Raw genomic sequence first — 25,608 nt, 5'->3', positions numbered from 1 at the left:
TTTAATTGCACACATCTTCAGCGGAGTCTTTCTTGCACTGGCAGTACAAAAGGCCAGCCTCGCGCTGGTTGAATGGAGCCCGGGAGGGCTGGGGCGCGCCGTACTCTCTGTTACTATCGGAGGCAGATGATTCACTTTGCTGGAGCATTGTCATGTGCAAATGAGTTCATGAGCCCATCTCCTTTCCAACTGCAAGGTCAGGGACTCAGCAATTGTCAGCATCAGCCGGCTGGAGGAATTGATCTAGAAGCTGGAAAGCTTTGGGAGATTTTACTAACCTCCGCTTCCCACCACGCGAGCACACCAACACCTTCCTCCCACGGGTGTTGTCTACGTTACAAATATTGACCGATTTTAAGTTCACGTTTGGAAAGCTGCTGTTTCGAGGCACGGAAATGTGACCGAGAATGGCTTATAAATAACACTCGGTGCAGCAATTATTATTCATTGCTAGTTATGGCTTTCACACAGTGGAAAAACAAATGGTTTTTCCACTAGGAGCTGGAGCTGCAGTCTGTTTAATCACTAAAGAGCTTGGAATCGCTTTAGTTTAAAATACCTTTCTGCTGTGGTTTGGAAATTTAAGAAAAAATATTTGGGTCATGTTAACCTAGTGTATACGACTTGCACTGAGAATTTCAGTTTACCTCGTCTACATCTGCTGAGCCCCATAAATATACATGTATTCATTCCTGTTTGGTTTTGCAGAGCTCCTGCCTGCCTGAAGGCAGAGCTGCCCAAACACAGATCTGAAATGGGGTTAGTCTGATTAGAGGTGGGGTCCTGGGAGCTCAGCACCGGGTGTGAGGGCGGCAAGGAGGGGGAGCCGAGCCACTGTCTGCCGCAGTCACCCCTCTGCGTCTGGGATGCAAGGGAATGCGGCTGGTGCTCTTCAGGAAGCTTCGTGGATGGACTTTCCATCATGTTGCTCCTAACAGAGCCTGCCCAAAATATCAGCCTCGGTTACTAGGAGGTCACTTGAGGTTTTGGCAGCCAGATGTGGGGGTGAGTTCCTTATGTACAGCGTCCGGCTGCATCCCACCAGTGGTCCTTGCTCAGGGGGGTGGATGTGGTTGCACCCGGCCCTTTGCAGAGCCGTTCCTTGCCCCGCTTTGAGGTTTCCACAAAGACCAAGAAAAGCCTGCAGAGGAGGCAGAGGAGCTACAGTGACCTGAAGAAATGCTCCCCGCATTACCCATGCGTTACTGGTCACCATCCTCTTGCGCAGCAATGCCAGCGCAGCAACCTCAGATGGTCTCTGCTGGTCCAGGGTTAGGTCCTAGAGATGGCTGCTCTGGCATGAATGCCTCCCCAGCAGGATTGTGCTAACGCTCTGTGAAAGGCAAAGTGAGTGCTGCGCCTGGAAAGAGCGAGCTAATTTTTCCAAATGGCACAACTTTGCGAATGACAACTGTGACTTCTGGCTGGGCTGCGCTGTGAAATCTGGGGGATGGCTGTGAGCAGCAGCTGCCAGAGGGAGCAGAGCTGAGCTCTCGAGTTCCCGGCTACTGTTGTAGCTGCGGGGTCCTCCTCTCCCTGCTCCTCCTCATGGGTGTTGGAGGGCTCTAGATGACACAGTTATGAGAAGGCAAGGAGTAACGCCTGGGTTTTGCTTGTTTCTGGGGTTTAAGTTTCCACCTGTGGTCTGCCCATCTCCGAACTTCAGGTATTTCAACGTAACCAGCTTGTGCGTTGGCTTTACCTTCTGTGGTTTGCTGGAGGACCCAAGACTAGGGGTCTCCACAGCCGGCCTGGTGGTGGGTTGGAGCTGCAGGACAGGCTGGTAGTCTCTCCTGATGGCTCATGGACATCTGGGTTAAAAATGTCCAGCTGAAAGACTGGGTGCTCTTTCAGAACTGGAAGCGTTTGCAAAGCTCCTTTTGGTTGAGGAGGTTTAGAGATCAAAGAATTCTCCATCTTGGTTAAAGATAATTCTGTTGAGGCCTTAACGGTCTTGTCTTGATAGCAAAGCCTCCTGTGCTGGAGCTCCTGCTAAAGGCTTGATCCCTTGCAGCCGTTTCAGAGCCCAGGGATGTTTTGTGGGTCTGCATTCGTCCCAGCCTGTGGGGTTTATCAGCTCCAAAGAGCAAAGTGTTGCCCAGCTGATGAGTTTGGAAGTGGCACTGGTGCTCACAGACTCCCAGGAGATGTTTCCAGGGTCGGTTTTAATTTAAATTAATTTAAATCAGAGGCACAATAGCCTGCGGCACTAATGCAACATCAGAGCTGAGGCTCAGGGGGCAGATCTGCCGTGGCAGGGAAAAGGTCCTTCCTTTGGTGTTTTGTCCCCGTTTGATGGGTAAGTGGGATTAGGAAGGACATGTGCTCATCGTGCCCTGTGTGCCTGTGAACATTCGTGGCACCTTTCTGTGCTCTTTCTGGGGCAGGTATGAACACTCAGCTCCTTTTGCAACCTGGATCACAGGGGCATCCACTGGGAAGCATCTGTGGTAAAAGTAGGGGAGGCTGTTCTGGGGCAGGGAGGAGGTGACGTTGTTCTTGGGACAAAGCTAGGCTCTGATGGTGTGTAATGAGCCTTTAGTTACAAAGATGATACTTAATTATTTCTTTTCCATGGTTTTCAAGCCCTGGCACTGTCACTTTGCTGGCAGCAAATCAAACGCTAAGTTAGCTTATGTTAAGGAACAAAGGATGAAGTCCTAGATAAGCACTCGGCTGTAGGAATGTCTTAAATTGAAATGTGCAGGGGGGACACAGAGGAGAGTATGTTTTTGCTCTCAGCGCTATCCAGACCCCGTGTCTGCAGCCAGGGCTGCGTTTGTCTCTGCTGGAGTGCCGGTATTGCCTGCCCCACGTGCTGCTTGGGATGTGAGATGAGCGCCAAGGAGGGTACAGTGACAGCTGTCCTTCTCCAGGGTGACCTGTAGCCTCTTGGTGACTGTAGCATCAGGGTTTTATGTGGACCAGGCATGAGTGCTTTGATGGATGATGGAGTAACCACACCATAACCTACCCTTTAACCACCATTCTTCTCTGGGACAGTGATACCCATCACTGCTGAGCTGGCGAAGCCATCTCCCACCCATGGGTGCCAGGGTCGGCGCTGGGTGCAGACCTGGCTGCAGAGCAGGGCGCAGCGTGGTAGCTGCAGGCTGACCTCCTGTTAATGTAAATATTCCCAAATAATGTTGCTGTTCCTGCCAGCTCCTCTCTCTCCCCCTCTTGCCTTGTTTAACTTCTGACTAAGCTTTAGATAAATGTTTTGTATAGAGTTTCTAGTTTATCTTAAATAGACCTGCTGCCACCATGGCTAAAATCTAAACCGACACTTGCCTTAGGGCTCGAGTGCCAGATGAACTTGGCAGTTGCCGACACGCTGAAAGGTCCTGTTTGACCTGCAGACCCCAGCTACGAGTTGCAAGGACTGGCTCTCACAGTGGATGGGGGAGCACAGCTTTTAGGATGCCTGAGAGCAGCCTGGGAAGTATCTGGGCAAATTTCCTTTCTCGGGGGGCTGGATTCAGACCATGGTTGATGTATTTTCGGACTTATACCTGTCCAAACCAGGTCATTTGGTTAAACGAGTTCCTCCAGCCTTACACCAGTTAGCCCCAAATGGGGTCTGGCCCACGATCCTGGTAAAGTAAGCATTTGAAGGCAGTGTTTATGGCTAGTAATTTGTCTTAGAGTGTTTTTATATATATATATATGTGCATATGTGCCTAAGGGTGTACATACGTGTGTGTATATACATACATTATTGCTCAGGAACGTAGTTTCCAATCCTTTCAACTTGTTAAAAAAGTAAACTAGGGAGAAACTGGCAGGGAGTCAGAGCTGCCTGCCAAGCATCGCAGACCAGAGAAGTGGTAAAACATAAACACTTTGGAGTTCATCCTCGGGATTTATATAGTTTGGCTGCAGGGGGATGGACTCGTGTGGAGGGGGGGGGGCTCATCAGCCCCTGGCCGCGCTGCTCCCACGGCCAAGCCTGGCACCTCCACAGCCACGCTTCCACTCCCAGCAGCGTGCAAGCGAGAGGACAGCATGGAGTTGTCCGTCCCTCCCCTCCTGCTCTGCTTGGCCATGCAGGGTGGGTTTCAGGCGATGGCAGCAGAACAGGTCTGCTTCCCCCTCCCCTGCACTAAAGTGAAAGCAGACCTCCTTGACGCTTAATCAGATTTGAATGTGGTTTTTGGCGTGGCTTTAAAGAGACTGGCAGTGAATAGCTGGTTTTGATGCCATTTATTAAAAACCTCTGGTAGAATTTGTCTCGGAAAGCCTTTGTGAGAGCTGGCAAACGCACAAGGGTTTGATGCAGCTAATGTATTTTAATCTTCACCCCCCCACCCCTTCTCCTTTTCTGTCACTAATTGTAGGGCTCTCAGCTGTCTGCCGCCTTCTCCGAGGGGATGGCAGGCAGGCTCTGCAGGGACCTCTGTACAAACATGGGCTTAATATGGTTGCAGTGGCATGGAGAAAAGTGAGCATCCTCTTTGCGGAAGAGGGCTGGGGCGGGCGGCGCGGGCACTGGGTCCCAGGTACCATGCCAGGCTCTGACATGGGGACACCGGGTGGCCCCGGCCATGTTAATTAGTCTTCTGGTACAGCCTCGTTCTCCTTGGAGCAATGAGGCAGACGGATGGGGGAAACAAAGATGTCCCTTCTCTAGGAGGCTGGGCAAGTGCAAAGTGTTGGTGTTGGACCTCCTCAGGAGCAGCCAGCTCCTGGGAAGGGCTCCCTGGGCTTTCAGATGAGGTTAATGGGCATCCAGTCTTTTCTCACTGACTTTATCCTTTGCTTGCTTGGTGCATCTACCTTCCTTGGACCCAGAGGACCTTCCAAGCCCATTTCTCGCTCTTCACCCACGTTTGGGACTTGTTGGGTCTTTTTTTCACAGTTTGTGCCTGAAGGCACTGCAGCCCCTTGCGGTGCGGTGGGGGCTGTTCGGGGCACCATAACGTTTGCCTGAACGATTTGGGCTGTCCCTGCAGCCTTACACATGGATCGCGCCAATGAGTGGCTGGCTTCCTGGCCACAGTATTTCGAGGAGAGCTCAAGAGCTCACGGGGGAGCAGCAGATATTATAGAGCTCAAGGAACAAACAGTTTCCCCCCCAGCCTGCGGTTCAGGCTGTGCATTGCTCCCATCCCTGCTCCTTGTTCCCGCTGCGTGGAAGAGCTCAGAGCTGCCCTGGAGTGCTCCATCTGGTTGAGGGACTGAAGGTGGAGTTGCGTTGCACTTCATTTGTGGGGTTTTTTTTGTCAGCCTCATCAAAGAAAAGAAAACCTGGCCTTTTTCTGCCAGCCCTCACTCACGTGAGTTACAAATTCAGCGAGAGGGAGGCATGGATGAAGATGACTCCCAGGAGAGAAACAGTCTGAGAGACTCTTAAACAAATGGAAACCGAGCAGCTTTGCTTGTTCCCTGAGGGTTTGGCTCTTAAATAAACTCGCCGAAGAGTCTGGCTGCACGTGTGTGTTGGTGCAGGAGTGCGTTTGTACGCAGGCTGGGTGTTGCTGGGTGTAAGCCACCAGGGTAGCGTGTGTTGGGTGGTGTGCTCCTTGACATAGCGTTGCATAAGTGGTATTGGCTGGCCCTGTCCACCTTCCAGAGTTTGCATTGGGTGGTTGTGGTCAGAGGGAAGCTAACATGGCCTTTCCCTCTTCTCCTTTCCCTCTCCAGGGTTTCACCTCAGTGGGACGGTAACGGAGCCAGCGACTGCGACAGAACCAGAGATGACCTACAAGGTGGCCATCAGCTTCGACCGCTGCAAAATCACCTCAGTGACATGCGGTTGTGGGAACAAGGACATTTTTTACTGCGCCCATGTCGTGGCGCTTTCGCTGTACAGGATCCGCAAGCCGGACCAGGTCAAACTCCGTCTTCCCATCTCAGAGACCCTTTTCCAGATGAACAGGGACCAGCTCCAGAAGTTTGTTCAGTATTTGATCACAGCGCACCACACTGAGGTGCTGCCCACCGCCCAGAAGTTGGCTGATGAGATCCTGTCATCCAACTCGGAGATCAACCAAGTGCATGGTAATTCCTCCTCCCTCCCTGGGTGGCTCGGCACTGATTCATTCTGCATTTGGAGCTGGGGTGGTGGTTTTGCACTGACGGTGATGGCTTCTGCTTTGCCATGTTTGCTGCTGCACAGAGAGAGGTGGCAGCATCAAACTGTTGTTAATGCATGGGTGTTGGGACCACATCGATGTTGACCATGTGTCCCTGTTCTGCCCTCTGATCTTCTTTGTGTGTTTATCTGTGAAACACTGGCTTTAACAGGCAAGAAAAGGCAGAGCAGGCAAGCTGGTGGTGCACAAGGCACAGCTCAGAGTAGGATGGAGAAGCCAAGGGTGGAGGAAGAGAGCACGTTTAGTCCCCAGCACAGAAGGACGTGGTGCTGGGACCCTGGGAGCGGGAGGTGCAGTGGGGATGTGGCTCCTCCAGCGTGCGGGGACACGGTATCAGCCCGGCCCTGCATGTTGCTAAGTTAGATGCGGCTGAGCCAGCAGGAGATAAAGCTTTAATCTCCATGGGTGTTAATTTGCCCATAATAAATGAGCACCACTGTTCTGACCTACTGCACAAAGGCAGCAGAGATGTGTCCTGGGGCTTTGTGTTTGGAAGATGCTTTTGATTTCCTCCCCTAGAAAGCACTGGCTGGGGGACGGTGCCCATCCCAGCCCAGTTCCAGTTGCCCACTGGCCCAAGAGGTGGCCCAGGCTCCCTGGGGAGCTGCCCTGGGGCTCCCTTCATCAGCCCAAGCGGGGCGCTCCCGCTGTGTCTTTTCAAGGAGCCCAGGAGCTGAGTTGCCCAGGGTCTGCAACAATGAGCTGCTCCCCACCGCGCCTGTCCCACCAGCTGTAGAGTGGAGATAATAAACACTTATCTGCCACGGAAGGGCGTTGTGGGGATTAACACATGCCTGTTAAGTGCTCCAAAGATGAAAAGCCCCATATGCAGCCTAAAATAGGATCTGAACTGGTTGAATCCACATGTAGAGGTAAGGCTAGGAGTCCACCTCCACCGTAGGGGTGATGGCAGCTCTGATCTCAGATATTTTCCCTTCCCCTCCCTCTAGCTGGTCATTCCTGCTTCTACCTTGGGGGAGGCTTTTGTCTCCTCTGCTGGGCCACATCTGCTGCGTGTGTGGTTGTGCTCTAAATTACTGGCTGGGGGTTTGGGTGCCTCATTTTTTGGCATTAAAAAAGAATGAGGAGCTGTGGTACTGCAAGAATCTGGTGAGGTCCGCTCCCTCCCTGAGCTGATCCACTGAAGCTGAGGTTGGGCAAGATCTCTTCTTGGCCATTGTTTGAGGCTGCTTTCCCCTAAGCAGATTGAAGAAAAGCTTTTAAGGCCCTGAATATTTATTGCTCTAGAGTCAGCAAAAGGCTGGTGATTGAGAGTCTTACAAAGATACAGATGTTGGCGCCGGTTCAATATCTGCCTCTTGTTTTTACAAGTGGTTTTAAAAAACAAAGCAAAAATTTTCTGTCCCTTCAGACTCGTGCAAATTCATGCACTCCAGCGTGTGATTTTGAACTGACAGAGACATGTTGAGTTACGCAGCAGAAGGTGGCACCTATCCGACACCCGTGTGGCTGCCTAGCCGGGGTCACAAGCAAGTGAATGCCTCTGCAAGCAGGACTACAGCCTGGTCTCATCCTGGGGAAGGATGCAGATCAGCCTTAAGATGATGAGATGATCTAAAGATGATCTCAAACTCATAGATGTTGCACCTTGTGAAAAGGAAGGCTCAAAAACCTTCACATTCAAGTTCAGAGTGGTGTTGTCCAGGGCTTCGGCTCTTGATCCTGGACAGTGTTGCAAGCTTTGCCCTCCCCGTCCCGCCAGTGAAGCACAGCCACAGTGCAACTACATCGCAGAGCTACTTGAGCAAGGAGCCCAGGGCGAGGAAGGGCTGCAGGTGTGTGTGGCTGCCTATGTGAGAGCAATTTGGGGGCTCCAGTTGAAGGGGATTGAAATTTTTCCCCCATCTTGCCCTTCCCAGCTGCAGTTCATGTGTTCGTAGAGGGTCCCTGATCCTGAGATTTGAAATTCTTCAAGGTATGCTTTACACAGAGCTTTACGGGCTTACGCGTGCATTTCTTGGTCATGTCTAGTTCAGATCCTTGGGGTCACACCTTCGTTCACCTCTGGGTTGAGGCCAAGCTGGCTTTTGGCAACTTCTGCAGCCCAAACAGTAACCCAGTGTGTGTGCTGGACACCCGAGGTTATTGCGCCTTAGAGTAAGAACAGCCTCTCCACAAAAATACTTTCTTTTTTTCCCCCCATTTCTTCTATGGAGAGGTCTGTTGAGCTTCAGATCAGCATTGGGTCTTCCCTACCTGCCTCTGGTCCCCAAAGGGCTGCTCCTTCCATGTTGATGGTGAGCATGTGGAATGGTGGAGCTGATTCTGCACCTCGGGAGCACTCCAGGCTCGCTGGGGAATGCCCCTTGTGCAAGGGGATTGTCTGGTTTTGTAAAATAAGGCTTTCAGGGCTGCTCCTTCTCCCCCCGCAGAGCCTGAACGGCAAAGAAAATTACAGGCCATTGTCTGGCGTGCTCATCTCGGGGCGTCGGAGCTTTGTTCCTTCCAGGAGTCTGTAGCCGTGGGCTGTGCACCGCATGCCGATCTTCCCGGCTGCCTTCCTAGAAGGAAATGCAAACTATCCAGTAATGATGGAGTCTCGGAGCGTAGCCAAAGGCATTCGCGTGTTCACGAAGGATTCAATCCGAGCAGAGAGCCTAGGTGTGCCGGCCGCTCTGCTCCCCACTTGACCTCTGCATGCTTAAGTGGGTCACGTTTCTGCTGTCATAGCTGGCTGCAAAGGGCAGCGTGCTCACAGCGAGAGCGTCTCACGTGTCTGACACCTCCACGCTTGGCGTCTGAAGTGGCAGCTGGAGTGAGGAGACCGGGGTGGGTTTCAATGCTGCTGTGTCCCCTCCCTGAGTGTGTTCCTGCTTGGGGACAAAGTCAGTGGCATGACTGTCCGGCACGGAGCAAGGCTGCAAGGTTGTCATTGCGCCAGCAAATGTGACTTGTGGCTGCTTGGCCTTTCCTGGTGGGGGTGGCTGCTGGGGGCAGCCAGGACCTGCAGCTGGAGAGCTTGGATCCAACAGCTAGGCCTCCAACAGAGTGAGGAGCATCTGGTGGTGGCCACCTTGGCACCCTGCTCCCTTCGCTCTTCCCAGATCAGAAGCCCAGGGCTTGCGTTGGTTTGCTGTGGGGCCAGCCTGACATGGGGAAACACAAGCTGAGAAAGTGGCTCAGGGCCACCAGCCATGGTGGGACGTGCCGGGAATAGGTGCAGCTTTGCCATTGGGGGGATCCATGCTTTACCACCACGAACCATGGGAAGAATATGTCCTCCTGAGGTGTGAATGAGGAACAGAGAGTGATTGCTTTGGTGCGGTAAGGTATTGCAGAGAGGGCCAGGAGGTATCGGAGAGGGCAAGGCTGAGAAAAAGAGCTGAAATGGGAATTGTAGGCAGAGAGGGAGATTTTGGGGGCAAAAGCAAGCAATACGGAGGAGGAATTCAGAAGCACCAAAGAGTTCTGACAGCAGCACTGGGTTTCCTGCTCTCGCAGCATGGATCCAACATCCAGCAGCAGTGAGCGCGCAGGGTCCAAGTCAACCAGCAGACTTGGGAGGTGGCATTCATCTCCTCTTGTGTTTTGGTTCATGCTTGTAGGGGATGATTCAAATTTATTTTAAGAGGAAGACAGGATCAGTGTGGGGTATATGGGAGGAAAGCTGCTGTCTCAGATACATCCTTTAAGCCTGATTGGGATGTCTGGGCTTTGGAGGCAAATGCTGGATTCTTCCTGAGGGCAAAAGCAGTCTGTGGCCAAGGAAGGAGAGGAGGCTGGTGGAGACCACTGCAGAGACAGAGACGGTGGTCACTAAAACCTTTAATTAGAAGCTTAAAGACAGGATAGGCAGCTCTGAAGAGTGAGAGTGTCTGTGGGCCCAGAAGATTTGGGGCTTAGAGGTATCCTTCATGCATCATCAGTGAAGTCTCCCTCTTCCATGGGTGAGGAGCGGGAGGTTTTGGCACGCCCGGTGTTTGCAGCTCAGTAACTTGCCCTGCTTGAGTGGCACTTGGGCATGGCAGGGAGAACTGCTGCCCTCAGCCCAGGAGACGTGGTTGGGGCAGTCTGCCCCATGGAAATGCCAGTGGGTGACACAGTGTCTGTGGCACTCAGCTGATGCCATCGAAAGGCTTAGGATGCTCTTCTCAGCCAGAAGTGGGAAAAGCCACAAAACCTCCACTGTCTCGCGGTGTAGGGGCAGCTCCCACTGAGAACAAGCCAGGGGAGAGTCAGTGTGAATCACCAAGGGGCCTCTGTGGTCCTGCAGGGTCTCAGGAGCTTCCTTGGAGGAGAGGACCTTCAGAAAACTCTTAGTGGGAATGGTCCCTCAGGCTTTGGCATGGGAAAACCAGATCTGCTCATGCAAAAGCCATAAGGAGCCTTCTGCCTCATCTTCTCACTTTCGTCCCATATGTATTCTTGACCACCTTGAGCCCTTCCTTCAACTCCTGGACTAACATTATCCTTCACCCGTTGGCCTGTCTTGCTCCTTGTGCACAGCAAGTCGGCTGCCAGGTTGGCCGTGCAGGAAGTCCCTGCCTGCTTGTCCTGTCACACTGCGCCAGGGCTAATGTTTGAGGAGTCTGCAGGCGGTCTTTAACTTTGAGGTCATCCCACGACAGCGTCTGGAGGGCAGCACCGGTAAATCTATTTGAAATTCTGCCTTCCCGCAGGGAAGGAGGAGAAGGTCAGGTCTCCAGGGGATTTGTGTTCCTGGTTGCTGAGCTGATGTGAATTTAAGGCAAAATAGCACACCTGGGTGCTGGAGAGAAAGGCTCTGCTGCTGGCTCTTCCCCCTTATCTTGCAGAGCCGCTGGGGCTGCTGAATGACCCCAGAGCGTGGGTGCGGTGCTTGACAAGGGGCTTCCAAAGACAGACGGACCCGATGCTGGTACCAGCTGGACCAGAGAGCTCCTGGCCAGTCGTGCTGGGAGCTGGTCTGGCTTCACTTGCCCCATTGCTGTCAGATGGGTGTGAATCTTCAGGCTGCCCTGGAGGCTCCATCCAAACTGCCTCCCCTTGAAAATGAACCAGGAGCCTTGGCGGAGCTTGACTCTTCGCTTTGCTGCTATTTTTAATCCCTCGTTAGAGTTCATTTCCTTTCTGGTGCCTGGTTATTTTCTCTCCAAGGTTTTCTGCTGTTTGTTTATTTGTCTGTGTCCTTCCCCCCCCCGAGCTGTTCCTTCATGTTTGTTCTCTCTCCGGATGCCAGCAAAGCAGCCTGGAGGTGTTCAGCAACGCCACCACGTGCAGTCATGAGATGGCCCTTGTGAACCGCCACCACGATGGCCAGCCCTGCTCTGGGTGGCTGCGGCTCGGCTGGCTGGCAGAGCCCTCGCCGGCACTGCTGACCCCAGGGCCAGCACGGCCAGACCCTGAGCTGCCAGTGGATACTGGGCACAGTTGGCTGAGATGACTGCAAGGGAGGTGCTAGGGCAGCCACCTGCATCCCTGGGTTGCTTTTACCATCCGTTTATCGGCTCCAGGCACTGGTTAAAAATAATAATAATTAACCCTTTTTCTTTGTGTCATCACTGCTGCTCCGTATGAGACGCTTTGGGAGTGCTTCCCATGCCGCCCAGCTAATGTATCTCCCCTTCTTGGGTTCATGAGCTTGGGTCCGGGATGCGCCAATGCCCTGGCGTGAGCCATGAGGTCCCATCACCTCCTCAGCCCTAGAAACCTGCTGCTTTCTGGTCCAGGAGCAGCTTTCATTTTCTTCATGTTGGGCAGTTAATTTCTGAGCAAGGCATTGCATTTTCCATGCCTGGCTTCACTCTGTTTTCTAATTTTGAGTTTTTTCCAGTCCTTATTTCTTAGTCTTTATATCCCCCTGGAGAAGTCTCGCTTGGCTGTCAAACAGTTAAACCCCGAGCCCGCAGTGAGGGGGGGTGTCCTGCTTCTCATTTGATAGATTGCATTTTTATCTCTGTTTCTACAGCCAGTGTAAACGGGCTGGTGAAACCCTCTTTCCACTCAAGATGTGCGGTGGTGTTTCCTTAAATCTGAATCCGGCAGGACCAAGATCCAGCACATCTGAAACAGGGCTCTTTGGAGCAGGAATGCTGCTATATGAGAAACGTGTTACGCAGGCGCTGGGCTGTTTTACATGCCGTTCCCTGCTCCTTTGGAGCCGAGACATGGAATCACTCATCAGCTGCATCACGGCATGCTGCTGCCGAAGCCCCCACGGTGTGAACGTTGGCAAGGGGAAGTGGACAAATCCTGCCATTAATATTTAAACCCAGCACAAATCCCGTTGTTTGCTCTTAAATGTTTATCCAACTCCCCGGTGTAATTGGGCAGCCCGTTATCTGCCGGGTTGCGTTGCATATGTGGGAATGAGCTATTACAACCCTCTCTCTGAATCTTTTATAGGAGAGCAAAATACATTTACAAGCAAATTTGGGTTTTATTTGGAGGCGCGGGAGGCGCGTTACTAATTTGGCTACGGCCCGAACCCCGACGTGCGAAGTGCTCAATGTGTTGCGTGGGAGGAGGAGGTTTTATTTAGCTGCACGCTGCTTTCCTCGCTGCTTGGGCTTTCTGTTGCTAACGCTATGTGTGAACAGCGAGCGCCGAGGGTAGCCGGGGGAACCCCACAAAAATGCAGCCACTTTTTGCATCTTGCTGACTCCTCTACCCTTATCTGTCACAGCGGCCTTGGCGAGGGACCAAGGATGGGCTGAGCTCAGGTGGGATGGGTCACCCCAGGCATCCACGCCCTCCTGGTCCCTATAGATGCAGCCAGGTGACCCTACAGAGGCAGCTGAGACAACCTGGCTGGTCTGGATAGCTGCAGCTGGGAGTGGCGGGCGGGATGGTGGGGAGGAGGATATTAAGAGTGCAAGCGTCTGGGATACCTCAGCGATGGGGCCGGATAAGCACTCCTGGTAGACAGATTAGTCATCGGTTCCTGATAGGGGATAATCGCTGGCTTGTCTGCTCTTTATCTGCGAGATAAGGACCGGGTTGGGGGAGGGAAGGAAAAGGCACAGAAAAGCTGAGACAGCCAGGACGGACTGGTCCTGGCGTTGGTGGTCCCTCGTGGCTTACAGCAGGGCTTGGCCACCGGCAACGGGGGAGCAGGATCAGGGCATGCGTGGGGCTGTAGGCGAAAGCCCTTGTGCTCATCCAGGGACCGTGATTTCCTTTCTGCTGCTTCAGCTCCCGTCCCAATTACGTGGTTGTGTCGACTACAAATTATTCTGCAGAGGGAGCAGCATCCCCCTCTCCCTTCAGCACAGTGCAGGCTGAGCCTAGAGCTTGCTGGAACAGCTCTTGGGCAGCGACTGTTAGCAGAAATTAAAGGAATTTTGTAAAGGACATTAAATACAAATAGCTGTATCTTATTGGGTCAGGAGCGTTCTCAGCCTTTGGCGAAGGAGCAAAACCCCTCGAGTTGATATCCTCTCACTTACAAGCAAAGAAGAGATAGTTGCCCTGCTGAGAAGGTATCCTGGAGCTTGATTTTCATGAATTGCATTTGAGCTCCTGGTTCAGCAGTGCATGGGGCTGGGGCGTGTGCAGCATCCCGAGCAGTCTCTGCATGAAAGCGATGTCTGCTCCCCAACCAGATCTCAGCTGAGTGGGGAAGACATTGTTAAGATTTAATTGGGAACGTGTTAGTTACAGCATCCCTTGGCTGTGTGTGCAGCACCTCGCTCTTCCTGCACTGACCCCCTTCCTTGCTCGGGAGGGAGATGAGATGGGAGAAACAGATCAAAGCGGAGCGGAGCATCCTCCAGCTGCACCGGTCCCTCCTTGGCACTGGTTTTCACTGAGGGTTTCTGCAGAGCAGGGCTCAAAAGCGGGGAGACGAAAAGCTGAGTTTCTGTGCTCCTGGCTGCTCGCTGGAGCCGTGCTGCTGCCTGCCCCACGAGCCCAGGAAGCCAGGGGCATTGCTGGGAGGTAGGGCAGCGCTCGGGGGGAAAAATGGGAATTGAAAGGGGCAAGGCAAGGGGAGGTGGATCCAAGCTGTTGTTTAAAGCACTTGTGGTTTTTTTTCTTTTTCTTGTTCTCTGGAAGATGAAATACAGCCTGTGAACACACATGTGTGCCTGCCAAAGGCCCTGCTCCGGTCACAGTTTGCTCTTTGAAGGATTATTGATCCTTTGCTCTTTCCAGCGGAGGGTCTCTCCCAGGCAGGTACACTGATGCACAGGGACTTGTCCCCTGTCCTAAAGCAAATGAGGGGCAGGACCAGGCATTTAACCCAGGGCTCTGGAGCCCCCGTGCAGTGGTACCTCTGTTAGACTGTTCCTAATGTGGGGAAGGGCTTGCAGGAACTGGAGCTTTACTGGTGCTTAAACAAACCAGTGATGTGGAGCAGGAGGAGGAGCACCCTGGGTGATCCTGGGAGCCAGAGAGCACTCCAGGCTCTGCAGCTGCCCTGCCTGCTCCCCTGGGGCTTTGAAGGAAGGTGGGTCCCTGCTCTTCCTCAGCCTCGCTTCACATGAGGCACAGAGGGAGAGGGGCTAGCTAGGCATTAGCCCTGTGGTCAGGATCCCTCCTGATGGCTGCTGCCACCGCCGTGGAAGGAGAGCATGACGCTGTCAGCTGGGGCTCACTGCCTGGGAACCTGGTTGGTTTTCCCTCGCCTGAGCTGATAAAATAGAGGTGGGTCCATATAAAATAGAGGTAGGTCAATTTCTTGCTGGTGGGACTGCTGACCCTGCTGCTATAAACACGGTTGTCTCTTCTCTCCTCCCTCCCCATCCCCCTAGGCGCTCCTGACCCCACTGCTGGGGCCAGCATTGACGATGAGAACTGCTGGCACTTGGACGAGGAGCAGGTCCGAGAGCAGGTGAAGCTGTTCCTATCTCAGGGAGGGTATTACGGCTCGGGGAAGCAGCTCAACTCCATGTTTGCCAAGGTGAGGAGGAGCCGGCTGCTCTCTTCCCTTTCCACTCAGCGTGTCACGTAGCCGGCAGCTCGCTGGCTGCCCTGGCAGGGTGCCTGTCACAGCTGGGAATCTCTGCTCCAGTGCCTTCTCGCCCGGTCGCGGAGCAGGCGGTTGTAATCCAGTCTCTGGGTTAGGCCTGGGTTGTCTCACCCGCTCTCCTGGCAGGTCCCTTCCTCCCACGCAATGGGCTTGCTGTGATCCCTGCGCGAGGGAGGGCTTTCCCCCATCTCCCCATCAGCATGGTGTGGGGAAAGCCAACCCTGCAGAGCCTGCCGAGACCATGGAGAGGTGGCACCAGCCTACAGGCTCTTCCCTTTCTTTGCAGAAGGGCCTTGTTTCCATGTTCTTGATTGCTTGGTCCTCTTCACAGCCTAGGCTGTGGCTGTTACTCAGCTGGACTCCAACCAGCCAGCTCACAGCCATTGCATGAGTGTTATAATGTATGACTATACATTATACACATATATATGTATATATTTACAGTCTGGAACTAAGTTGACCCCAAACAAGCGAGCCCCCAGCCATTGCATGAGTGTTATAATGTATGACTATACATTATACACATATATATGTATATATTTACAGTCTGGACCCACAGACTGAGGGAGCTGTGGGTTGCCAGCCAGGTGACCATGTATTAAACACCTCCAGGGGACCGTGGTTGTCACAAAGGACCTTCTCTCTGTCCTTTGCAGGTTCGGGAGATGCTGCGCATGAGGGACTCCAACGGAGCCAGGATGCTGACGTTGATAACGGAGCAGTTCATGGCCGATCCTCGGCTCTCCCTCTGGAGGCAGCAGGGGACGGGCATAACGGAGAAGTGCCGGCAGCTCTGGGATGAGCTGGGTAAGGATCACCGCCTTGCAGAGAGCAGCAGCAGGGTTGACTGGGCTGCTGGGCCAACAGACATCGTCTCAGAGGCTTTTGGGGCTCTTTTCTGGGAGCAGAGGCCCTGAGAGATGCCAGGAGCTTGCTCTATCCCCTGCTGGGGAAATCCTGGTTGGACAGCTGGATCAGGCCCCAACTGTACAGTTCAGCACCTTAAACCAGCCCCTCTCCTGCAAAGGAGTCAAGGATGATGGGTGTGCAGAGCGTGGCTGGTCCCATACTTGCAGCAGCCTCGTGTTTGGTGTGCTGCCCCGAAGGGTTTGCGAGGGAGGATGCAGGCTGGTGAGCCCCAGGGGCTGGATGTAGCCTGGAGACGTGGAAGTGCCATTCCTGGAGGAACTGTTACCCAGAGGGGAAAGGCAGGTTCTCAAGTCTCATCCTGTCTAACAGATTTCTGCATGCTCTGGTGCACGTTTCCAAGGTGAGGGGGGCAGGATGGCCAGCGCAGAGCCTGGCTTTAAGGGAAATGCAGTTCTGGGTAATTCTAGCTAAGCACCTTAAACACCGGCTCAGCTGGCTGACACCATAATATCATTAGAATAAAACATTTAGATGACGTGGGCCCAGGGAGGTTGGTTGTGTGGTGGAGTTAACCCAGCAGTTCTGGGCTCTCCTGGACATCTGGGATCTTGGGTGAATAGTTTGACGTGTGCCATAGTTTCATGATGAGTGAGTTTGAGCTCCTCTGCAGCCTGCTGGTGGGAGATGCTGTGTAAGGGCAAGGGCTCACAGGATGGGACCAAAGGGGTGTTGTAGAGCTGGAAGAAGGTTGGGGGTGCTCCAGGGTCTGGAGTGCCTGAAACTGCAGCTGGGGTCACAGACCCTCGTACCAAGTGCCAAACAAAGGCAAACAGAGCCGTGAGACCGGAGAGCCTGGCCAAGCAGCACGGACAAGGGCCAGGCAGGGGTGGGATGTCTCGCTTCTCTGTGAAGTTCCCTAGATGGAAATAACCATGCCGGCTCTGAAGAGCTCCTCTGTGCTTGCTTGCCAAGAAGATATTTCCAGGATTTTGGGATGCTGCAGCTAGATGGTTGGATATGCAAGGATCCCGGAGAGGTGGCCAAATCCATCAAGCCAGAATTTGCGCATGGAAGAAAGCAAACACACTGGTGAAACGTGGATGGATGGGTGTCTAGGCAGGCCTGGACGCAGGAAGCAGTTTGCCCAGAATTACAGATTATTTGGCCAGACTTCAAGCCTGCTATCCAAGCTGAAAGCCCTCCCTTCCCGCACACATGAGGCGGGAGCGGTTGGGTTTCAGTCCTGGCTTAACCGTGCAAGGACCAGGTCAGTGCACGTAGTTTTGGTCGGCAGAGTGGGAGGAGGTGACAGCACGTCCCCATCAGCAGATGGCAAGGTGGCTAGGGAATGTCAGGGCCCTACCAAGGCTGGATCACCGTGACAGCAGGTGAAACATGGTGCCAGCCAACGCACGTCAGAGCAAGCAGCTCGCCTGGCATAGACATGTCACGTGGGAGAGATTTGAGCATCTCCATGCTGAAGAGAAGCCCCAGCGGAGGACACGGTGATAGTCCAAGAAGCGGCTCCAGGGCAGGATAGGCATGGACTATACTTGGAGCAGGGATTATTTCCCCCCATCTTACAGAAGCCTTTTGGATTTGGACCTGGGCAGCGTTTGCTGTAGGAATAGAGCATCCCTCTGAAGGAAGGGTCCAGGCATGGAGGGACCAGAGCTGCAGTGAGTTGGTGGCGTTCACCGGTAACGAACATCAGCAATGCGGAGAGATGTCCCAAACCATCGCTGGGCAGGCAACGGTAGCCAGGGCGTGTGGGGCAGTGAAGGCACGTTGTCCGACTGTCTGTGGGCTGCGGATGCCAAAGCTGCCCGGAGTTACCGCTGCTGCCAAAGGGAGGGATGAGGGGCCTGGTGCCAGCTGCTGTGGGAAGCCCCAGCGCAGACCGCGTTCCCCTGCCACGTGGAAGAGAAAAATGGGCCTCGCAGAAATTATTTCAGGCACGTGTTTTAATAATTAATCATCGATTTTAGCAAAGACTGCATCACAGACTTGCGTGGGATTGGAAGAAGATCAGCCTTAAAGAAGATTGTGGATTTATGCTGGGGAAAATGTAAAGGATTTTGCAGGATTTCAGAGTTTAAAAAAAAAATTAAAATAAAAAGGGCATCGTTTGCTTGCGCATGTGCTGCCAACTGAACATGTATTGCCCCGTCTGCTGGGGAGCCAAAGGAAAGACCTGCTGGATGGAGAGCTCTGTGGCGTGGGAGTATTTGCCCTGGCGCATTAGTACTTACGATTAAAGCCTAATTACAAAAAATAGACGAAAAACCAGCTGAAGTGCAGCCTGACCTTAATCTGCCTGGAGACGGGTTTATTTATCTCGGCCACTTGTTTACAGTGGGGAATTTCAGCAGATTAAGCTGGGGAGCGACCCTGTGGGAAACGGGAGAATTTCTTTGATGGTTTGGAAACTTGGGCGCGGGATCGGAGTGCCTGTCCTCTCCGGGGCCGGCAGCCGGGACCGCTGGGCTGGGAAGGCTCCGACCCCCCCGTCCCTGCACCCAGCCCCGTCATCAAAAAGCACTTTTGTTTAGAGGCTTAGCTTAATCGTGATCTGCCGCTTTGTTCCCTGCTTAACCTTCTGCTATTGGAAAGTTCAGATGAAGGTTTCTGCAGCATGTGAGCAGACACGGAGTCTGACCCGGCACGGCGTTTCGGCTCAGGACAGGAGTCACTTGTGCTGTCAGCTGATGTCACTTGACTGTAGGGCTCAGAAAACCCCTCTTTTCCATCTCCCAGATAACTATCGCAGCCAAGACAGATGTGAGTCCCTCTTCCCTCCTTGTCCCCACCTCCCCGCCACATCTTTCCTTCTGCAGGAGAGCCCAGGGGCACAGCGTTTTGGCAGGCAAAGGATGCCTCAGAGGGCTCCCAAAAATAGGCTGCGAAGTCATGAGGCTTCTGAGGATTGCATCTTAGCTGAGCTGTGGGAGCCAAAAATCCAGCAGGCGCATCCCGTTCCTGGGGGCGGCAGAGCTGGAGCACCGAGCCTCGTTACTGCCTGTCAGCCGAGCCACTCTGCTTGCCGTCGGAGGCGTGAGCCGAAATCGCCGGAGGCTGCTTTTTGCACAAGCAGCCCCGGAGCGGGTGAAGAGGGGTGGCGACAACAGGCAGGAGTGCTGGTGGGAAGGGGATGCCCGAAACCATTAGGAGTGCCGGGACACCCAGCACCAGGAACCAAGCATAGGATTTGGCTCATGCCCGCCCAAGGAGGTGGGGAGCTTCATGCCCTTGGGATGGGCAGCAAGCAGGCACCCACCGCTCAGCTGAGGGGCAGTAACCAGAGCCTTAAGGAAGACTCACTTTCCAGAGCCAAGACCTGATTTTTTGGAAGACACCGTGTCCGTGCAGCCCCCATGGAGCCTACAGGAGCCTGGGAGCAAGTGGCGTGGACCCGCTCTGGGAGGGATGGGCCCCAAAAGCCCCTAAGGAGTCAGCTCTTCTCTTGCACGTGCATTAAGCACTGATGTTGCAGCTCAGAAGTCTTATTCCCCCCCTGTTCGTCATCATCATCAGAAAGGAGTGGGGTTTCGGTGGGGTTTCCTGGGAGCAGCGGAGCTGAGGTGCGGATGGAGCTGGACCAGGTGAGGGCTGCTTTGAATATTTGCTGATCTTCAGTGCCTGTGGTTGCTTTTCCCATGCCCGTTCCTGGATGCGATGCTGCTGCCACCATCTGCATTGTGACACCGTGATATCTCTCCTGCCGAGCCAAGCTGCTCCTAGGAGCCGGACGTGCACAGCCTGCATGCCTTATTTATGTCCACAAGTCCCAACTAGCAGAGGATGGGTGCTGGGAGATGCACTGCAAAAGCACCACCAAAGCTCAGTTATAACCCAGAGGAGCGGGGAGACACCGGAGCAGAGCTGGAGTCAGGACATCGCTGCTCAGCCTGGTTTTGCCTCACACTACCTGGAAATGGGACCGGCTGCTCCGTCTGTCTGTGTCGGGAGTCGCAGCCTCGCTCGGGGCTGTCTGGCTCGATGATGTGGCTATGCAGCTGGGAAGCTGCTGCACAAAACACAGCGAGCGCAGGAGATGGTTTGGGTGCCTGGAGGAATCCCCTTGCTGCGCAGCAGAGCTATGTCAGGTGGTGCTGTCCTGCCGCTGGCTGTCACTTTGGGATGGGAATTTTGGCTCTGGGAGTGATGGAGAGCTGGGGGAGAGCGCAAGTGGCTGGGTGGAGAGAAAGGAGGTGCTCCAGGTCTCCACTGGGCCCATGGAGGAGAGGCAGGGGAGGGTGTTTCTGTGGGAGGCTGAGCTGTCCTGGGTGTGTGGCAGGATCCGACCCAGGCAGAGAGAGGAGCAGCATGGGCTGCTCAACCCGGGAGGATCCCCAGGGACACCGTACGCCGCAGCTGTGCCAGCACGCAGCCATCCCACCCCGCAGGGCAGGCACAAGGGAGGGGATGTGCTGCATCCTGGCAGCCTTGCAGGGAAATTTGGGCAGAAATGCAATTAGCTAAAGGAGAATTCACGGTTTTGCACTTATTTGGGTTGCTGCAGCCCTTTTCAAAGCAGCGGGTGACCCAGGAGAGTCGGTGAGGCTCGGTTAGCAGCACCAGCGTCAGCCCTGTCTTATGAAAGGATGAGCTGGATCTTAATGATGACAGATGTCCTTGGGCCTGGTTCTGCCTCTTGTGCAGCAGACAGCATCGTTAGGCCTGTGAGGTCCCATGGTTGACCTGGAGGGTGTCAGCATGTGTGTCTACTGATGGGCGCCTCTGCTTGCGAGATCCGGAGGTCTTGCGCCTTGGAGGCCTCTTGCCTGCGAGACATCAAGCCAAGCTCCAGGTTCCTCTGCTGGTTCCTCTGCTGGCTGGGAGCTACTGGGGATTAAAAAAGAAAAAAAAAAAAAAAAAAAAAAGGAAGAAAATACACCAAATCTCCTTTTTAAATAGTTGAATGCAAATGGCCTGAAGAACAATGGCAGATGAAATAGCATTCGGAGCGGGCTTTAAAGCACTTGGAACGTGGGTAGGATCAAAATCAGGTTAGTCTTTGGAGATACAGACTCTGCAGCTTGCCAGGGTGTTTTTAAGCACGCTTTGATGTGTAGTTCAAACACTAGATTTGTCCTGGCAGACAGAAGCACTCACAAATTCATACACAGCCACTCTCTCCTTCCCTCCTCCCCCCTGTCCCCCATCTCATGAGATTATAATTTAGCTTCATTACAGAGGAGTTTTACTTCTAAATAAAAGCTGTCTAAATCCCCCTCCTGAGTCCTTACATTATGCTGAAATGAGTTTACGGATGCTGATGAAACCTTGCAGGCTCTCATGACGAGCACGGCAGCAGAAGAACTTTGCCCCACGGGTATGGTGGTGGCACCTCCTTGATTTCTTGGCTTTGTTTAGGGGCGCTGTGGGTGTGTGTGGTATTAAACCCGCACTGCAAGCTGGAAGAGAAATCCTGCTGGCTCCGGCAGCTGCGCAAGTGGGGCGAGATGGACGTCTGTCCCCTGGAAGATGGCAATTACGGTAACGAGCTTCCCAACATCACCAATGCTCTTACGCAGAGCTCTGGTCACAGCCAAGGTGAGTCCGGGCAGGGGGTGGAAATCCAGCCGGTGGCCACAGGGGTTGGGTCAGGGTCAAAACTCACCCCAAAGTTGAGAGACCTCAATTCACCTGCTGGTGATGTCTCCGGGAGGCATGGGAATACAAAGCATTTCTCTTTACAGCCTCTGGTTTTAGATACACTTGGAAATGTTTGGCTCTTTGCAACATCTTGGGTGAAGTCACCTGTATTTTGAGCATCAAATAATTTTCAAAGGCCATTTTAAAGCAATTTGACCACGGGGGAGTTTGGACCCATATGGTCTGTGCAGGTTTAGGTACGGAGTTATACGGAAAAACAGTGCTTCTTGAATCGGAGCAGAACTGAGCTCTGAAGCCCTGTCTGTAAAGTGAGAGTGAAGAGTTGGAGGTGGTGCAGAGCCCCTCACCCAGCCCTTGGGTCTCGCTTCTGGGCTTTGATTCAGATGGTAGATAAGTCATTAGCCAGGGATGTTAAACATAGTTTAAGTGCAGAGCACAAACAGAGCAATGTAGTTATGGGGTTGTTCCTTCGTGGTAAAATATTTTCTCAACCCCTGACAAAGCATTTTATCCCTTTAAAGCACTTTTTCCCCTTCCTTTTGCCTGAAGTAGACATTAATTGAAAGTTACTGCTCTTACCGTGCCTCCACCTGCTGCGCTGGAATTGCTCTTCGGTGTATTACGTACAGCCAAAGTGGGAAGAGGAGAGGGGGGCGGCAGCCATGCCGTGAAGGAAACTTCACTCTTCTGGGTGGGATTAGTCCCTCAGCAGTGGTTCGGGAGCGTGGCCGTCCTGCCAGCCCACCCCAGCCACGGCCAGGACCGTGTGCCCCGGCCACCTCCCTGTGCGCATCCTCGGGGAGTGGCTTAATTTAAACCTGGCCTTGCTCCATGTCCTGTGCCAGCCCCGGGACTCCCCCCTGGTGTTCCCAGCTCCACTGAGGATTTGCTCCGGCATTCGGGGCAGGTCACCGGCGCTGAGCAGGTCACATTTTTAGACGTGGGGAGTTTCCAGAGCGCGTGCCAGGGACGTCCCCTTGTCCCCGTGCTCCTGCCTCTCCAAGCAGGGGACTGAAAGCAGCACGGACCCTGGAGGTGTCCCAGGGTTAATGTCTGTGCATATGCAAATACTGCTGCAAATTGTTGCCAGCCTCTTTTATTACTGAAAGGAGAACAGCTGATTCCTGAAATCCTTCCTGGTAAAGTGAGCAGGCTTGGTTCTGTACGTATGAACACCTGTTTAATTTCTCTCCACCTCGGGGTGCCTGCAGCATTCAGGCTAATTGCTTGTTGCCATCGTTTCTGGAGCGTGTTTATCCAGCCGCCCTGGATCAGCTTTGAGCGGTGCCTTTTGTTTTCCCCTCGCAAATGCATTTAACTCCTCCCGTCTTGCGGGTTGCAGGACCTAACATTCAGCATTGCATCCCCTTTGGGGCTTCCCATTTTGCAGCCCGCCGGCTGTGTTTGGCCCTTGTGCTCCGGCGTGGCTGGAGCGATAGCAGGATTGCTCCAGATGGACCTTTTCCTTCCCGACAAACCACTTGTCTGATCTGTCTGGCTGGAGTGAAATGCTCGTCCAGCATTCGATAGCTTCGAAAATATCATTGTAGTTATAGAGCAGCTCTGAAGAGGAGCACAGACATCTGCTGCAGAGCAGCGGTGGGGGGTTTCAGACGATACCGTCTCCTCCCTTCCAGCCCTCTCATGCAGCCAGGGGAGGTTGCTGGAAGGCCATGGTTCCCCCCATCACCCGGGGGCAGATGAGACATGCTCATGCGGTTCCCTTCATGGCTTCAGGTGCTGCTGATCTAAGCAGCTGTGGTTCAGTGAAGCCGGGGCTTTGCGTTGGAGCGGAAGAGGAGAGCTTGTGGTGCTTGCGGGGCAGTAACGCTGAGGAAGCCCAGTCCTGACCCCTGGCAGCTGCCTGCACGCTGAGCGTCACAGGGCTGGGAGTGCACTGCCACGTTTCAAGGCATCAGCCTTGTATGTGGCACTGGATTATTGTCAGAAAGCTAACGGCAGGGCAGCCCCTGCCTCTTTTCTCACCTCTCTGGCGTGCACTGCCACGTTTCAAGGCATCAGCCTTGTATGTGGCACTGGATTATTGTCAGAAAGCTAACGGCAGGGCAGCCCCTGCCTCTTTTCTCACCTCTCTGGCCAAGGCAGCTATTCTAGCAAGTTACGTAGCAATGCCTTCTAAGGAGACAGCAGTCTCCATCAGAGATGGGATGGGCAGCAGAGGTATCTAAAGGCAATCTGCCACAGTGCAGGAGCCAGAGCCCCTGTGCTCAGCTCTGAAATGGCTGGGGTGGGACCAGGTGGGGCTTTGATCTCATTGTAAAGACATTGCTCTGCCCAGGGAGGTCATGTCTGGGGGCAGGAACAAGCTGCCCCTGCCCCACCAAGGCACTGATGCTTTTTTTTCTTTGCAGACTCACTGGCCAGGCCCAGACGAACTGTGTTCACCCGGGCGATCGAGGGCTGTGACCTCCACTGGCAGGACAGCCACCTGCAGCGCATCATTAGCAGTGACTTCTACGTGTCTCCCTCCTACCAGCGGGAGGGTGAGAGCCTCCTCTTCAACTCCCAGGGGCAGCCGCTGTGGCTAGGTGAGCGTCCAAACCAGCAGCCCCTTGCATGGCCTGGGTGGATAGGGTTGCTAGTGGAGGAGAGCCACCCAAGGCATCAAAGAAGCGTTGCTACCCTGGGTCCTTGAAAGCTTCTGCATCCTAGATTGAAAGTGCCTCCCTGGCCCTTACCTGAGGAGTAGGGCGAGCAGAAGAACTTGGTGCCCTCCCACCCCCCAGCCACAGTCCTTATAGCAAGCCCCACATCTTTACAGTCTGGGTTCCCCTTGGGCAGCTTGGACCAGGCTTGTCATCTCCTATTTCATCCTGCCAGTGTTTGGCTGTCCCCAGTGCAAGCTTTCACTGTTCCCAGTACAGGGGGACTGGACACTTAAAGTCTCTTGGGAGTTGGCTGGGGAGCACAGCTGTATCCTCTGGATTTTTTCTTCCCTGCTCTCACCCTCTCTTTAGTCTTCCCTTAAAGGCAATTAGCAGACAGTGCAATTAAGCCTTGTATGAGCTAGGCCAGTCAAGCCCAGTACCCTCCTGTGTTGTAGACCTTTAGTCCATGTACCTCGAGCCACACAACTTCTCTACTGCAAAGTCGTGATCCTGGGCAGATCTGCAGGCCCTCGACAACTACATGTCTGGGATGAGAACGAGTGAGACAAAAGGCTTGGGGGGTGCCTGGTGTGGCTGTCAGCCCTCAGGCTGACCCCAAAACAGGAGACGCAAGCCCCACACACCTCCAGGAGGGTGCATGCCTCATCCCTACAGCCCAAGAGGTGAATGTATGGACGTGGAACAGGTCAAAACCCACCACTGCACTGTCGTCCACTCCGGGAGCCGGGGTCTGCCATCACCCAGCCAAATGGGAAGAGAATATTTAAAGTCATCCAGAGATGTGGTTTGCGGAGCAGCAGGCACTACGTTGCTATTAAGGCCAGGAGATAAGTTAAAAAGGGCCCATGCGAAAGCTGCTGGTACACCTCTGCTAGCTTAGCTGAAGCAGGAGAGGACACTTCTACTCTGGGAAGAGTTTTGTGTAGCTGCAGGCAGCAGGTCTCCTCCCTGCGCAGCCACAGGCAGCGGTGGTGGGTTAGTGTTTGCATGGACTCCATCTAGCAGGGACGTGGTGGCCACAGCTCCCCTGTCCCTAGCATAATCTGGGTTCTGGTGAGCCCTTTGGCCCAGCTGGTTGGTGCATGTTATTTTTCTGATGTATTTGCCATGATTCTTGGATTTTGCGCTTTCGCTTTCTTGGCACCCCTTCAGGGACTCAGCGCTGGGAGAGGAGTGTGATTTGTCAGCAACTTCCAGTGATGAATTCAGCGAGAAGCTGAATATTTCATCCATTTAGCAAATGAATAGAGGGAGCAACAAGAAGCTGTTTTACAGATGTTGTTCTGAAACCTCTTCCTCGTGTATTCCTTGCGGGTGACCTTTGGGACGTGGAAACCCCATTTGTGGAGGTGGTTGTCTGCATTTCCAAAGCTTTCTGAGCTCTTCCAGGAATAGAAATTATCCTTCTACCATAATTTAGATCTTTCTGTGTTTGCCTTCCCCGCACCCCCCCCCCCTCCGGTGGGGAAATTTTTTATAA

The 25,608-nt window shown here is 53.6% G+C and overlaps 1 protein-coding gene across 1 annotated transcript in view; it reads left to right on the top strand.

The window, feature by feature from the left end:
• ZSWIM5 (zinc finger SWIM-type containing 5) overlaps positions 1 to 25,608 on the top strand; it is a 58,608-nt gene that overhangs the window by 22,563 nt on the left and 10,437 nt on the right. Inside the window, exons 2-6 of the mRNA XM_019474175.1 lie at positions 5,647 to 6,003; positions 14,792 to 14,940; positions 15,666 to 15,816; positions 21,256 to 21,435; positions 23,871 to 24,047. Coding sequence (XP_019329720.1) covers positions 5,700 to 6,003; positions 14,792 to 14,940; positions 15,666 to 15,816; positions 21,256 to 21,435; positions 23,871 to 24,047 — 961 coding nt within the window. The 5' untranslated portion in view covers positions 5,647 to 5,699. The remainder of the gene's footprint in view (positions 1 to 5,646; positions 6,004 to 14,791; positions 14,941 to 15,665; positions 15,817 to 21,255; positions 21,436 to 23,870; positions 24,048 to 25,608) is intronic.

Source organism: Aptenodytes forsteri, unplaced genomic scaffold (assembly GCF_000699145.1).
Source record: "Aptenodytes forsteri isolate BGI_AS27 unplaced genomic scaffold, ASM69914v1 Scaffold119, whole genome shotgun sequence".
NCBI lineage: Eukaryota > Metazoa > Chordata > Aves > Sphenisciformes > Spheniscidae > Aptenodytes > Aptenodytes forsteri.
This window is presented reverse-complemented; position numbering and strand designations above follow the sequence as displayed.